Here is a 16,867-nt window from a genome sequence, read left to right on the forward strand (position 1 = left end):
ATTATAGAAAAATTATTTTAAACTGAATTTTTTATGATACATACTAAACATATAAGAGCTTATCCCTATTTAATTTCAAGCTGATCAGATAACTTTTCATGGACCAAGCGACTTTTACAAAGGGCTAACCTGCTCTGTAGTGAATCTGAGAGTATGACGAGTATGTTGGGATTTTGTGGAATTTACTTGAAACCTTCATTGAGTGGGTTGGCTTGTAAATTCCTGTGTTTTCTTCAACATGTGTTCTACTTAGTTAATTTTAATAATGGTTTGGTTTGAATTAGTTGTATGCTTGTTTGATACCCCTTGGGAATAGGTGCCTTGGGATAGTCAAGTTAGGTTTTCTCAACATGTGTTCTACTTAGATAATTTTAATAATGGTTTGGTTTAATCACTTGCAGTAGTGTATTAAAATACATTGGTTGTGTTATGGCCCTTTGGATTACTTGTATGCTTGTTTGATGTCCCTTGGGATAGTCAAGTTAGGTTTTCTTCAACATGTGTTCTACTTAGATAGTTTTAATAATGGTTTAGTTTAATCACTTGCAATAGTGTATTAAAATGCTTTGGTTGTGTTATGGTACTTTGGATTACTTGTATGCTTGTTTGATTTCCCTTGAGAATAGGTGCCTTGGGATAGTCAAGTTAGGCTTTAGGCCCTCTATTTGATTTTAGGGTAGCATTTTTTATTTATGGAGACAAGTTTGAAGGTACTTTGTGATAAGCCTTGTTATTGATAGGCTTGATCATTGTGCTTCTAGGTTTCGAGATTCTTGGTGATGGACTTAGTAATTGGATTGCTTGCTTAGGTGGTGTTGTCCGGTTGAGGTAAAGTTGGTTAGCCTTTCGAGGTAAGTAGCATTTTAATGGGAATTTTTGGAAAATAACCATGTTGCATAAACATTGTTTTGGGGTGAACACATTTTGGAAAGTTATATGTGGAACTATATCTTTCTAAAAATTGTTGTGTTGTAACCTTAATGTATATGACTATGTATGAAAAGTGCATCATGTTTAATATTGCATATGGGGAAATGCGTGAATATTTGGCATGGGAAAGAAAAGCATCTTTGATTAAATTCTTGAGAATGGATTTTATGAATCTATTGCATTATTTGCTAAATTTAAAGGTGCTTTGATAATTGGGAGAGTTGCTTCAAAATCTTCTTGATAAGAAATGAGTTTGAAGGCTTTGAGAAGCTTGTGAATATCTTTGGATATTAAAAGGTTTTGTGAAACTACTTGGAAATGAACTGTTTTTTGAATTTATGTAATTTGTGAGCTTTATGAATTACTCGTGTCATAACGTGTGATTACCTAGCTAGATACTATAGTCTATGTGACATTGGTATCTTAGCACCCGTTATTGTGACGGTATATGAGTTTCGTCTTTGTGACGGCGATGAGTTCCGTCTTTGTGACGACAAATTAGTTTCGGCTGTGTATTAGGGATGAGTTCCATCTTTGTGACGGCAGATGAGTTCCATCTTTGCGACGGCGTTGCCACGTGGCCTTGGGTTGGATTTTCAGGTTTTGTAATGGTGTTTTGATAGCTCACAGTATATAGTATGTAGTTTCATGTTGAGATATTTTGAGAAAGCTTTGTGTTACATGGTTTTAATCATTCTTGTCATTTTACCAATGAAAATGAATTTGCTGGATTTTCATTGAAATTCCCAAAGTATAACATGTTTAGTAAAATGCCCATTATCTTGAGACTTACATTTCCCCCACTCCCATTAATTATGCTACTTATTGGGTTTTATCTCATTCCAATCTCCAACAGTTTTACAGATAAATTAGCTACATGTCAAGCATAGAGCTTAATTTGTTGGGAAAATTATTAGGTACTCCCGAAGTACCATAAATACATACTCCCCCCCTCTCACATGAATAATGGGTCTCACCATAAATTTAATTAATGGAACCTACTATACATGTGAGAGGAAGGAGTATGCATTTATGGTACTTCAGGAGTACACAATAATTTCCCAATTTATTGATGGTGATTGGAGTGCTATATTAAATTGGGAGACTTGGGCCATAAATGGTTGGTGACTCAATCTTGCAAAGTTTAACGAGGTCATAATTAATTCTATTGGAGGTTGGGTACTTGAGGTTTGTTAGCCTTAGGCGTAGTAGGCCTAGCATCAATGTTGAAGTGGTGTATTCTAGATGGGATTGTGGTTTTGTGTTATCCATTTGGAGCTTTGAAATATATTCATGTATCATTTGGAGGCACATGATTTGAGTTATTATTTATAAATGTGATATAGAGTTCTGACTAGTAATATGAAGATTTTAGTATGGTTATTTATTCTTATCATATGTCATGGAGAAGAAAAAAAAAACTCCTATGTTCTCGCCTTTAATGGTTCTTCTTTCACGTTTTGGACCCTTCTGGGTTTAGGGCATGACTGTGCATCGCACGACATAATAATAATAGTATATATATATATATATATAATTGTTAGATAAGAATTTTTTTACAAGAAATGATATGAATACTTTAATCCTGTATTGAGCAAATCCTTTCTTTTTTTGAAATTTTAAAACGTTTGGTGAAGATGAATAGCGCTAGATGAGAAACGTGGACCAACCACAGCGGTTATTATTTGGTAAGAAATCCAATCCAATGTTCACATTATATTCTTTTTTTGATAACAATGTATGTTCACATTATATTAATCGACATCGACGCCGTTTCCTCGTAATTTTATCTTTATTTGTATAACTTTATTTTATAAAGAGTCAAAAAGAGGTCATCGATAATTCAGTGAGTGCTATGCTAAATTGATAACAGCAACATGTGGAAGGAAATCTGATTGGCTAACTAAGACATGATGATAATAAAAATCCAATCCCATCGGTACAAACACAACAACACCGTGGAAAACGCCACCCAATGCCAATAATAGCGCGCCACTGAGTCAAAGTCAATTATTCAAAAACATTTCATTTCATATAACACACTCTGTCAGCACTAATAAAAGCTGTTCCAATCCATACATAAACAACAACAACGATCATCTTCCTAACAAACTCACAATCAATCAATCTGAGCTTCTTCTTTTTCTTCAACAAAAAAGCAAAACCCTAGGTCTCTGTCTTTCTTTCGGAGCTATGATGGAAAGAGGGGTCACCTTGGAGGTCGGAAACGATGGCGTTGCGATCATTACCTTTTATAATCCACCAGTGAACGCCTTAGCCATTCCAAGTTAGCTCCACCCCGTGTTTCTTTTCTTTTTTCCCTTCAAAATGTGAAATAGTTTTGAGATTGTGTTGGTTTGTGCAGTTCTTGACGGTTTGCAGGAGATATTCGCCGAGGCCGTGAGGAGAGATGATGTGAAAGCTATCGTTTTGACTGGTAATGCTTTTTTTTTTTTTAATTATAATGGAAATCAATTCGGTTTTTATTGATTGTTTTGACTTTAATACGTTTTATTATATTGAGACTCGAAGAAGTTGAGAGTGATAGATAAGATAGGTGTGAAATTCTGATTTTTGTTTGGTCATTGAAGGCAAAGGAGGGAGGTTTTCTGCTGGGTTTGACATTAATGTTTTCGAGAAGGTTCACCAGACTGGTACGCTTTTTATTTTTTGACATACCCTGTTGTACAGTTGTTGAGTTATATAGAAAATGTGGATTTTTTTTTTTTTTATCTTTTTTTACATTTTTGGGTTTTGTACTTGAGAATTCATTGCTGTATTTATTTGTGCAGGCGATGCTTCAGTTATGCCTGATGTATCGATTTCTCTTGTGGTCAACACAATCGAAGGTATTATTTTCTCAACTTTAACCAGTAGGGTCTCTCATGAGCTTATTATTAAGATTCCTCCAAAGCCTATTATTTGAGTTTCTTTCTCAAATAATTTTTCATTAATCTTGTTTCTTCATAACCCCAGATTGCAAAAAGCCTATAGTTGCTGCTGTAGAAGGACTTGCTCTTGGAGGTGGCTTAGAAGTGGCAATGGTTTGTGTTTTGTTGTTAGGCAAAAAAAAAAACAAAAGCAGTTTCCTTTATAAACTTGATTGTCAGAATCTTTGCACAATCGCCTCATTTTAGATGGCCCCTTTCAGGGATGCCATGCACGAATTGCAGCACCAGGAGCTCAACTTGGCTTGCCTGAGCTGACTCTTGGAGTAATTCCAGGGCTTGGAGGTACACCTGCATTTGTACATGCACACACACAGACACCCTGTATTATAATTGTTGAATTTTTCACTTATCATAACTACTGACTCATTTATTAAAACGTTGGTTATTTTATAAGGCACACAACGTCTTCCAAGGCTTGTAGGACTGCCAAAGGCTATTGAGATAATGCTGGTAACTGGCTTACTACACTTTGCGATTTACCAACTTACTAATAAAGATGCTAGGTTGCAAGGCACACAACATACATATGGCCAGACCCCAATTTTGGCTGTTAAGGATACATAGCCAACCCCAAAATTTTGGGACTATAAGGCTTTGTTGTTGTTGTTTATGTAAAGGAGATAGAGAGAGAGAGAGAGAGAGAGAGGCACTTACTTTTTAGGAATGGAGGAAGAAGATGTATTGATCGAATCACTTTAGTTAGTAAGAGAGGGCAGAAAACTGAGGAATTTGCTTCATAACAGTATGGTTTCATAAGAAAAAGTTACCTTTAAATGTAAAATCATAGCCTTATTACATTATTGTATTAGATTTAAGGAGAGGTGAGCTGAGAGAATTAACGCTTTTTCTTATTCAACATTTGTTTTATCTTGCTTTGGTTAGATGGTAGTGTGTTGGTGGATTTAACAACAACAAAATGAATGTTCAAATAGAAAAATAAGTGCATAGCAACCTATTGCTCACAGCAAATGTGCTGTGGGAAGAGTGAAACTGCAACACATGCTCTCTATCCAAATAATTTTGATTGGGGTCATAGTGCCATACTCTACACCTGAACTTGTCTCTCTTTTGTGAGTGGTTGAATTCCTTTATCATAAATCCAATTGAATATAAGTGCAGTTATCCAAACCAATCATGTCAGAAGAAGGGAAGAAGCTAGGCCTTATTGATGCTCTTGTGGCCTCTGAAGAGTTGCTAAAAGTATCTCGGCAATGGGCTTTAGACATAGCAAATATGCGCAAACCATGGGTCCGTTCCCTTCACAGGACAGACAAGATTGGTTCCCTTTCTGAAGCACGCAATCTAATAAATATTGCAAGGCAGCAAGCCAGAAAAACTGCCCCAAATATGCCTCAGCATCAGGTCTGCCTTGATACGATCGAGGTGGGCATTGTTCAAGGAGGATATAGTGGAGTTCTACAGGTATTTTTGGTTTTGGGAGATATTGTTATACGTGTGTAAATTAAATCTTCCTTCAAAGTAAAAAGTGTCCTTTTTTTTAATACTAAAAATTTATGGTCGGCTCTTGTTATATATATATATATATATATATATATATAGTTGGTTCTCTCTTTTGGAATCAGATGGTTATTATTGTTTGCTTGAGTAGGCATGCTTGATCACCCAGGCTTCATATGTTAATTTTTATGAAACAGCTGGCTTGTTTCCTTTTTTATGTACTAACAGACAAAAATCTCATCACAGGAGAAAAAAGTTTTTAACGATGTAGTCTCATCAGATACTTCAAAAGGACTTGTTCATGCCTTTTTTTCCCAACGTGCAACATCCAAGGTACTAGAAGTGATACCCCCTCCCAGCTCTTTTCTTGTTTCTTCAATATAAGAGTGAATTATATATGCATGATCCTTGCTTGAATGGTGATGGTTTTCTATTCTCTTATATTGTAAATGCTGTACTTTCATTCTATCACATTTTTTTATTAGTACATCATTATATCACATTGAAAATTGACTTTATGCAATTTAATTAAAATTTGACTGAAAATGAGAGTTTCCCGAGCTTTTGGCTCTTGAATTTGCGAAAAGCTAGGGGCTGTAGTATCTGGTGGTTTGTGGTTTTGTCTTAGAGTGGCGATTCTTTTACTTGACCAACTTTGTCAAACTTAATTTTACCTGGGTTTGCTAACAAATTCTTATTTAAAAATCAGTTTTCATGATTCTTGTAAAGGATATTGTTCTAAAACCATATAACTTAACATGAGATGCGACTTTATGTAGTTCTTATGAATGTATAAAACTTATAATTGTATATAATGTGTGTCTGTGATATATACTGACATCAATCATAGTTTGTCTGTATCTGTCTATTTCAAGCCTCATTCTGTCCTAGTAATGTGTTGTAATACTTGCTCATTACAAAATTGTACCCATACTCTGCAAAGCACCTGTGTTCCATTCTAGTGTTAATTCAAAAGAAAATATTAGAAGGCTACTTAAGGTGTATAAAGTTCCTTTAGATGTGGTGAATTGTTATTTTGCTTATGTGATTCCAATTAATGCTCTTTTGTTGAAAAGGAAAAAGAACTCAAAATCTACTTCTCCCCCCCCCCCCCCCCCCCCCCCTCCCCCACACCTTCACCTGGTTTAACATGTACGTTTGTTGTCTTTGCAACCTTCTATTATATATACAATTTCCTTTTAAATTAATAATAATTCTTAATTCCTTATGTTGGACTTGTTAATAATCAGCAATATGAAGCCCTTCCCAATTTCAGGGAGGATTTTTTATTTAGAAATTTTAGTGATGTAAGGTCCTCATAGATATCTTGGTCATTGGGGTCATTGAGGACCTTGTAAATTTATTTGGCTTCTGGAGGTATACAATTAGTTTAAGCTTGATGTACTAAAGTCTAAGTGTCTTTTGAATGAGTTTTAGTAAGTTGTCTTGATTTGTATGAATAGATTGAATTCATTTGATTCATTTTTCTCCTTTTAAACATATCTTTTAACTATTACAGGTGCCTAATGTCACTGATGTCGGGCTTAAACCAGGGCATGTAAAGAAAGTTGCTGTTATTGGGGGAGGTCTAATGGGTTCTGGCATAGCTACAGCTCTTACTTTGAGCAATATTTTTGTAGTTCTCAAGGAAGTCAACTCCGAATATCTTCTGAAGGGATTAAAATCAGTAGAAGGTTTTTTTTTTCTCTCCCACAGAAGTTGAGATTCACAATGTTATATTCTTGTATAGTATGCTTTTAAATAGGAAGGACATAGTTCAGACAATCTTAATTAAATTGTTACTGTTTCTCAAAAAAAAAAAATTAAATTGTTACCTGGTATGATTGATGAGAAGTAATTAGGTGTTGTCTAAACATTGTGACGCTAAAAATTATTACTGCCTATAGTTTGGAATTTTATTATCCAGAGACTAGTACATGATTATTTTCATTTTGTGCAACTTAAACATTACAGGGAATTTTACTCTTAGATAAATGAAGTAATATTGTAACATTGGCCATTCATAGATGATTGTGGAGTTAATTGCAATATTTCTAACTTAATATACTGAGATATTTAGATTATAGGGGCAATACATGCAATCTATATGCCAACATTGTTTATAGCAGTTAATTTTTTGAATGATCTAACAAGGAAAAGAAATGACCCCCACTAAGATTTATGGTGTCTCTTAGAATTAAGGGTGAAGTATCCATTAACAAGGTAGATAGGATGAGTCTTTCAAATTCTTTATTTTCCGGGATTTTTTTGCAGTCTTTTCATGAATAATACCATTGAAATGTTTTATGTGATAGAAACTTTGTGAATTTTCTGTTACAGCAAATGTTCGAGGGTTAGTAACAAAAGGAAAGTTGACACAAGATAAAGTGCAAAAAACCTTATCAATGCTTAAAGGTGTATTGGACTACTCAGAATTTAAAGATGTGGATATGGTCATAGAGGTGGGTTGTCTCATATCTCTTATGATGGTCAAATATGGAACTTTACATCTACAAACTGCTGGCATCAGTAGAATGCGTGTTATTCTGATAATTTTTACTCAATTTTTTTATATTTTAAATTAGTGATGTTTACTCGATGCTTTCTATTTATCCACTCTCTATCCTGTGTTTTTATGATGGTGAAATATCTTATGAATAGATGATCTAGATAATATGTATTGCTCACTTTTTCCTCTTTTGCAGGCTGTCATTGAGAGTGTTCCTTTAAAACAAAAAATATTTAGTGAGATTGAGAAAGCTTGCCCTGCCCATTGCATTTTAGCAACAAACACATCTACTATTGACCTCAACATAGTTGGGGAAAAGACAAGCTCTCAAGATCGCATTGTGGGGGCACATTTTTTCAGGTTACCTATTCTTTTCTCCTTGCTAGTAAATGCTTTCTATCATATGTTCTATAAATGTAAAAAATTGATAATATGCTTCTTTTTTTTTCTTTTTTTCTTTTTTTTTTTTTTTGGTTGCAAGTTAAAGGTTGACACATATGCTTTTTTTTTTGGTAAGTAAAAGGTTGATACATATGCTTCATAATGGTATTGAATAAGACCTGTGAGTACTACACTGGACCAGGCAGATCCTCATTGAGTTTTTTGACGGAAGATATCAATATGTGGCCTTCATCACAGATCTTGCATTTAGCATTGAAAAATAATGGTCCCCTTCAAAAAGAAAAAAGGCTTCATAGTCTTTTTCGTTACATATCATTAAAAAAAAAAGGCTTATTAGTTGCACTCAGCCAAGGAAGGGAACTATCAAAGTATTGAACTCTGAGAGTCTTGTATCACATAGATATAATCTGAAGTATAAACTCACTTCTCTGCTTGACAGAAATGTCCTCCTCATGAAGAGATACTTTAGTATTAAAACCACTAGCCAATATCCACTGCAATGCCCAGTGCATTTTGAAATATTTTGTAAGAAATTATCTTATGTTACATGTATGTTTAGGAAATCAACTTCAATTATATTACATTACATATCATATCATTAGAAAGAGGAAACACAAATTATTAACTCTGAAATAATTAAAATTTTGAACCTGTTGCTTGAGCGATTAGACCAATAATTAATTATTCTCCTCTAATTTAAGCATAGAGTTATTTTCATTTTTTATATGCTTGATTTCATGTTATTAAATTTTCTTTCTTTTTTTATTTTCATAAAAAAATTGCTTTTATCTTTTTTTGGAATTTCTTTCAATTATTTCCAATGCAACTAAATTTGAGTAAGAATATCATATTCCAAATAAGTTGTTTCTTATATAAATCTTAGGAAAATAAAAAGTAGAAATTCATTTTATGTAAGTAATTAGTGCACTATGTATAAATAAGTAATATATGAAAATAAACGTATTTACCCTATTAATAATCTTTGTAATTATATAGCATATATTGAGGCTGCTACAGTGTTTGTTTTATATATGCATATAACAATTTTTAAAATCAATGCAATCGAAAATGTGAACATATGACTATTAAGAATTCATAAATATTTAATTATTTATTCAGTAAAAAGATATTTAATTATTCAAGTGAACAATTATTTTTTATATTATTGTTTGCATGTTATTAAATTTGCTTCTGTCTCATGATGGGTTTTGATTCAATTGTTGGCAAAGCCTATATATGAGAAAGAATGTCATATCCCAAATCAATTAAATTTTTTATTATAAATATTCCAAATTAATTATTTTTATATAAATTTTTAACAAAAATAACCATATAAATTCCTTATATATAAATCATGTGCACTATGTGTGTGTTAAGAGACTTTTTTTATTTTAATTAAAATATAATATTTTTAAGTCATGAATGTAAGTATTAATTTAAGTATAAAATGTGTCCAAAATTTTATGAAACTTGAATCTTAAATTTATAAATTAAACTTTATATACTTAACTTGCCCTATTTCCTAATTTTATGTAATTGAATTTTAATTTTTAATTTTTTTTATTTACCTTTTACATCCTTAATTTGTCTTATTATTAAATTTTTAGTTATCTAAATATCTAATAGAGTTAATTTTAGAAGTATGGAAAAGTGGACAAGGAAAATTACTTCAATTATATATATATATATATATATATAAAGGTTGGGTTCAAGTTACACTGGGTGTAACTCTAAGCAATGTTCATGTTCCATGTTCTATATGTTCTCAATATGCATGTCAATTTTCATGTCAATTGGATGTTATTTACCATTCGATCTATAAACTTATTTTTATGCATTATTTTAAATTACAAAAACTTGAGTTTAAACAATTGATAGATGACATAACTATTGATTTTTTATCATCTTGAAAATTTGCAATCATGGAGAATATATGAAAAAATTGTAATCCAACGGTGGATTTGTCAAAATTTGTATCAAATTAAAAAATATTAAGTGGTGGAACATTGCTTAAAGTTATATAGTGTAAATGCAAAATCTGATATAAATGCAAAATTTGGTGAGGTAAATGCAAAGTTTGGTGGGGTACATATATATATATATATATATATATATATATATATATTTCCCTCAAGTTTTGTTTGGTTGCCAATAATACATTGGGCGACAAGAATTTCCAACCCCTCGTAGGAGGGGAAATATTTATTTCCATTTAGAAAGCTCTGATTTTTTTTGTCGTACTATTAGTTGCTTAACTGTAGGATGCCAACCTACCATTACCAGAGGTTCTGTGATTTTTTTCAATCAGGAAATGTTGGAAAATTTTAAAGAAAACTAAAATATCATTGTGCTAAGAGCCTAAGATATTAAGCCGGGGTATAATATGCATATCAATTGACAGAACTTAACTTGAGTCTTAGCTCAATATTTTTTTCATGAAATTAATGGTCATTCTCTTCTAGTATGACAAATTAAACTAATGCTGGGGTGACAGAGGCATGCCTTTATTTATGGACTGATCATGCTATTTTATCTAAATGTTATATCTTTTGGATGATTTAAAATGTTCTCTTTCATGCTGTTAAGTTTATTAACAGCATGCTGTTGGTGGCAATGCATCAAGGCATCCAAATGATATTACTGTGTTAATTTACTCCAGTAGCAGTCTTCTTTGAGTCAAAACAGTTTGTGATGCCTTTTGTATACACTCTGTAACATGGCTTTTTTGTGAACAGTCCTGCTCATGTGATGCCTCTTCTGGAGATTGTAAGGACAGAGAAGACATCTGCTCAAGTAATCCTTGATCTCATGACAGTTGGGAAAATCATTAAGAAAGTTCCTGTTGTAGTGGGTAACTGCGCTGGCTTTGCAGTCAATCGGACATTTTTCCCATATTCGCAAGGTGCACATCTTCTGGTAAACTTAGGTGTGGACGTGTTCAGAATTGACAGGGCAATCAGCAGTTTTGGCCTCCCCATGGGTCCTTTCCAGTATTCTTCTTTCCTTAACATTGTACTTTGTGTTATATTGTTTCACATATATAATGTGCATGTGGTGATCATGTTGGCAGTGCTGTATTCTTCTTTTTCTTTAGGGCTGGGGCTGGGGTGGGGGTGGGGTGGTTTAGTGGGGGAAATACCTTGAGCAAATGTTCAACTTTTAATTTGGTTTTGGGAGCTCTTATAGAGGCTGAAGCTTCAAGTGACTGCTTCCTGGTTGGGCCTTAAAGCTCTTCCTCCTCACTACATGGAAAGTCTAAAAAAATAATCATTTTGAAATATGATGTTAATGTCCTTGTGTCATTGATTTGCAGGCTTCAAGACGTAGCTGGATATGGAGTAGCCATGGCAGCTGGGAAAGTACTTGCTGATGCATTCTCTGATCACTCATTTACGTCACCATTGGTTGAACTTTTGCTGAAAAATGGAAGAAATGGTAAGGACTTCTGTAACCACACACATAAATCTTACTTATTGTTTCAAAGGTCCTAATGCTTTTCATGTTTTTTTATTTTATTTTTATTTGAAGGTAAAAACAATGGGAAAGGATACTACATTTTTGAAAGGGGGAGCAAGCCGAAACCTGACCCATCCGTGCTACCAATTATTGAGGAGTCTAGACGGCTAACCAATATTATGCCCGGTGGAAAGGTACTATTAGTATACATCAGTATACAAACATTCCATTTGCATGAAATAGCATCATACTGCCTCAAGTTGTCATTGGCCCACTTGTGCTACTGTTAATCTTTGCATTCCTTGTAAGACATAATTACGATAATCTCTTCCTGAGGTCTGGTTGGAACTGCAACTAATGTGTTTGTGGGATTATTTTAATGCTGGCAGCCTATATCTGTTACTGACCAAGAAATAGTGGAGATGATACTCTTTCCAGTGGTTAATGAGGCATGTCGTGTTTTAGATGAAGGGGTAGTTGTTCGAGCATCAGACCTTGACACTGCATCTGTTCTTGGAATGAGTTTTCCATCTTTCCGGTGAGTGACTTTATGGCCATTACCTTCTTCTTTCTAGTTGGACTTTTGAATAATTTCTCTTCCTATTGCAAATTTTTCTAGATGCTCATTCCTAAAATATTTTCATTATATATACATCTTAGTCAGTTGATGTTTACATATTTTGCAATACAATTTATCTCTGTATGCTCTGCCAAAGATGTATGTGTCACCAGTCTGCTCATTTTGAGTTCATCCATAGAATATCATAGTTATGTCCACTTAATATATATTTCCTGGAGGCATCCCTGAATCATAATTGATACTCTTTTTTTTTGTGATTAATTACAAATTGCTGATTTGTCCTGTGGCAATAACTTGTATATATCTTGTGTGTGTGATAAATTTATTGGTAAACCCAGCCATCTACTAAATCTGCAGACTTAAAAAAATATGTTTACTACATAAAGAGGGGCCATGATATATATATTCTATGGATGGTTATTCTGGAAAAATGAGAATTGCATTGTCAGGAATAAGGATTTACAGATTACTACAAAATTCTTATCTAAAAAATGGGATATTGAGATATTATTGGTTGCATATAGTATTGTTAGATGTATTATATTGAATCATAAATATGGCATCTTACAACTCTTACATTGCCATCGCTTAAAAATTAATTATCTAATAATCTTATGGCAATCATCTCTTTGTTCCAGTGGTGGTATTGTTTTTTGGGCAGATACAGTTGGGCCTAACCAAATTTATGCAAGTCTGAAGAAATGGTCAAAACTGTATGGAAATTTTTTTGAACCATCAAGGTTTTTGGAAGAGAGAGCAACAAGAGGCATCCCATTGGTAAGAACCCTATTATCCTTTTCTTTTAACGTTTGCTTCTTCACATCGACCAATTCAACTTTAAGAAACAGACTATTCTCTGCCTGATGAGAAGAGTTTAATTCACCCTGGCATTAATTTTGATGCCTCATGGGTCAGGTTGTTTGTTTCATTGTGATTTAAGGTTACCTAGAATGGTTAATTGTCGTTGAACAGGGGAAAAAATTTGTATGCTAATGATATTATCTTCCTGCAATGACAATACGTCGTTCTTAAAGAGAATACAGACTTACAGAGCTTCTGGTTATAGTGGAAGAAAACTGATAAATTATTCCTCTCTCTCTCTCTCTCAATGACATTGTTGCCTTTTCTTGCAGAGTGCGCCTTCTTCACCATCTCCAACATCAAAGTCACGCTTGTGAGCTGTGGTTTTACATCCACTCTGACCTGAAGCAAGCACAGAGTATGAAGAAGAGAAATAAAGGTGTCTTTTATTTTTCGGGCTTGTAATTTTTTTACAGAAGTTCAGAAGTAATAAGACGTTGGTTTCCCAATGTGTTTTTTGTTTTCCACAACAGCAAACACATTGTCTTTCTTTAATAAAATTATTATTATTGTTCCTGGAATCAGGGTGAGATTTTCCTCATCTTTATCGTCATTCTCAACTGAACCATAACAAATCTCTTCCGTCCAATTAATCCTATTAGTTTAAAGAGAAACATTAGGTGAGGAGGAAAGCTCTGGTATTGTTTATCATTAGTTTCAAGTGAAATGCAAAGATACAGGTGAAAGGAGGTTTCTCGTTAGCTTGAAGTGGAATGTAGAGATACAGGTGAAGAGGATGACGCATGATTGTGATGGAATTGTAATACTATTTGTAGCCATAATATGCTCAAAGTTTCTTTATCAAGAGCACTTGGTTAAAATGTTGAACAATCCTTTTTGTTTGGTTGTTGGGAATTCAGGTGGTCTAAAACAAAGCCACCTCGAAATGTAATTTACTTCAATTTTACCCACAACTTCAGCAACCTACCTTGCAAACCCACAGCCCGTACACCACAGTCCTTGGCAGCGGAGCCATCTGAAATTCTACTTAGAAACATGACAGTTGTATCCTTCATAGATAGTCCAGATGGATTAATCTATAGATTCTATACTGCATGATTATAGGCAGATTCTTCGACACCAACTAATTAACGTTCCAGTGAGTAATGAAACGAGGCCAAGTTAAAACTTCTATGAGATAAGGCTTTGAATTAACACAGTCAAAGGGGCAATATGTTTTATTAACCCACAAAAGTTATGTCTAAATCTGAGAGACCCAAAATCTAGGAAGTGAATTTTGGTGAAATTCATTAGGAAGAGGAATGGAGCAAAACCCAGATGGTGAAAGTGGGTTTTCAAGTATTGAATGAGAAATTGGCTAGACCCATGTATAGAGGTTCTGTGGATTTGTGCAAAAAAATAGAGATGACCCAGAAGAGAATTGGGAGTTTCCACATGATATTTTGAGATTTTTTTTTTCCTTCTTACAGAAGAGCTGTGACACCAAGAGCTTTTCGGAATGACACCGTAACTCCAATAACTTCTAGGTTTCCGGCACTATTTCCGATGGCTACTTGCCATCTGCTACCAAAGGCAGTGACAGTGGCAGTGGTGTATGGGCTGAGGGTTTGCAAGGGAGGTTGTTGTAATGTGCATGAACAAAGCAATAATAACTATTCGAGGTTGCTTTGTCTTTCACCGTTAGATTTTTCATTTGCAACATGTCTTCTATCCGGATTGAAATGGGAGGGAATAAGAGAATTTTTAACTTGAGGGGAGTCGGATCCTTACCTTCTTTATGAGTTGGGTTAATCCAATATGACCATTTTTTCTCTGTACCCAAAAGAAAAAAACTAAAATATACTTTTTTTTTAACACTTGTTAAGTTATTGTATTTCTTTCTATACAAATAAATGAACAAAGAAAACACTTAAAAATATAAGTTGAATAATATATAAATCTTTACGTTCACAGTTCAGTAATCAATTCTAAAAATCTTCTAGTTATACATGAAACATAAAATAATGTTAAATCACTTATAAAAAAATAAAAAAGAATAAATATAAAATGCTAGCTAAAAAAAAAAGTAAGTAATTATAAGGAAAAAAAAATTTATAATGAATTTTTTTTTTTTTTGAGAGAGTTTTAACCTATGGCGTCCGCTTCCGATGATAACTCTTTATCATCAGACTAAGACACCAATCAGTTTTTGGTGTAGGTGAAGATTGAACCCCAGATCTATTATATAATCATCAAAAACTTTACTAGTAGAGCTAACTGGAACTCACAATTCTATAATGAACTTAAGAAGTAAATCTGATACTAAAAACATTTATATTTGAGATTAATGTTTGGTCTCAAGCTATTAACTTCCTATTAACAAATCTCACTCTAGAGAAGCTTTCTTGCTTGGGAGTAGTAATGCATGCAAGTAAGGTTTTTAAACCTTTCTCTTTAATGATGCCCTAGTTCTTTTTAATTAAACATGCTTTTATTTTCTAGTTCTTCACAAGTTCTTGAATGTTAGCATGCTAAATCTAGGTTGTCCTTAGTTTTCCATCTTAAACATGTTTCAAGTGTTTTTCAATTCAAATACCATGCTCACATGCTCTTAGAAATGAATGTGTAAGGTGATTCCACACCAGGCTCAATAAATAATTGAATGTAGAAAGGGGATCCTAAACTAAAAAGGAGTCCATGACCCCTTTTTAGAGCGTATAAGGAGAGGTCGAATTCCAAACTTTTCTCTTGAGTATACCCATTACCAAAAAAGGGATGTCACTTTGGGACACATGCAGATAGCCAGCCACCACGCGTGGCTAAAAGTAAGCCAAAAGAGCTTAAACTCTTTCTTTTTAGTTCCATTGAGAAACTCGAGTCTTATATAAGACGCCACTCTACAAGGGAAGTCCTCGTAGAGTGGCATCTTTGCGAGTTCATCCCAAACAAAGCGAACCCCTTCCGGGTCTTGGTTGGGTTTATCAAGTGGCACACACATATTCACCTTGCTTTGTTTTGCATGCCTAGAATAGGGTTTTCACCATGTCTATGAATGTTTGTTTCAATGTCTTTAATCACATGTTCTTGGATGCCATAAATGTTGTTGAATGATGTGATATGCAATTGGCCATAAAAGTCTAGAAGACTGGTTTCACCAAGTTAGATGGATGCCTAACACCTTCTCATCTTGTAACTTAGCCTCCAAACTTAGATCAAGGGTTGGTAGATTATGTTTTTCCTTGTAATTTTCAATTTTTAGAATGTAACTAGGAAACAAAGTGATGTACTTTTTCTTAGATTGTATCTAGGACTAAAGTCATGTAATTTTTTTATTTATTTTCAAGAGATGTATATTCAATGTCACTCATCAATAAAAATGTACTTTTCAATTTTAGTTTCTTATTTTTTATTTCTATTAAAATAAGTGGCAACTCCATTGTAAAAACCATTGACTTAGGAGGAATGATAACATTAGTAAAAACTCCATTGCACTCACGAGAGACACCAACACGACTCTACCCATTCTCATGGGTTTGGCCCAACACAACTAAGAGAACAAGATTGGGGGTTGAGGGCATAGTCTCTAGTTCATAATCACATGTGATTTGAACTCAATTCATGGTAGTTCACATTAACTAGGGGAAATTACACTTTACCATCCTAAACTATGCGCTAAATTATACTTTGCACCCTAAACTATCTAACTACACACTTTGCACCCTAAACTATCACACTTATCACACTTTACACCCCGATGTTATTTTTGATATTATATTTAAC

The 16,867-nt window shown here is 33.7% G+C and overlaps 1 protein-coding gene across 1 annotated transcript; it reads left to right on the top strand.

Annotated features, from left to right (window-relative positions):
• Positions 1-2,854: 2,854 nt before the first annotated feature.
• On the top strand, positions 2,855-13,668 carry LOC126713761 (peroxisomal fatty acid beta-oxidation multifunctional protein AIM1). Its single transcript, XM_050413621.1, has 18 exons — positions 2,855-3,217; positions 3,296-3,367; positions 3,522-3,584; positions 3,723-3,779; positions 3,907-3,974; positions 4,082-4,163; positions 4,276-4,331; positions 5,001-5,303; positions 5,586-5,672; positions 6,859-7,033; positions 7,680-7,801; positions 8,045-8,208; positions 10,986-11,240; positions 11,564-11,685; positions 11,779-11,900; positions 12,096-12,244; positions 12,925-13,063; positions 13,420-13,668. The coding sequence occupies exons 1-18, from the start codon at positions 3,124-3,126 to the stop codon at positions 13,462-13,464; spliced, it is 2,175 nt and encodes a 724-aa protein (XP_050269578.1). The 5' UTR covers positions 2,855-3,123; the 3' UTR covers positions 13,465-13,668.
• The last annotated feature ends 3,199 nt before the right edge of the window (positions 13,669-16,867 follow it).

This window comes from Quercus robur, chromosome 2 (assembly GCF_932294415.1).
Source record: "Quercus robur chromosome 2, dhQueRobu3.1, whole genome shotgun sequence".
Lineage (NCBI taxonomy): Eukaryota > Viridiplantae > Streptophyta > Magnoliopsida > Fagales > Fagaceae > Quercus > Quercus robur.

Bases quoted from the DNA above. Each gene is read 5' to 3' on its own strand.
- LOC126713761 (XM_050413621.1), top strand. From the start codon at position 3,124: ATGATGGAAAGAGGGGTCACCTTGGAGGTCGGAAACGATGGCGTTGCG. The intron at 3,975-4,081 runs GTTTGTGTTTTG...GGCCCCTTTCAG, and splicing joins GTGGCTTAGAAGTGGCAATG to GGATGCCATGCACGAATTGC. The intron at 8,209-10,985 runs GTTACCTATTCT...TTTTGTGAACAG, and splicing joins GTGGGGGCACATTTTTTCAG to TCCTGCTCATGTGATGCCTC.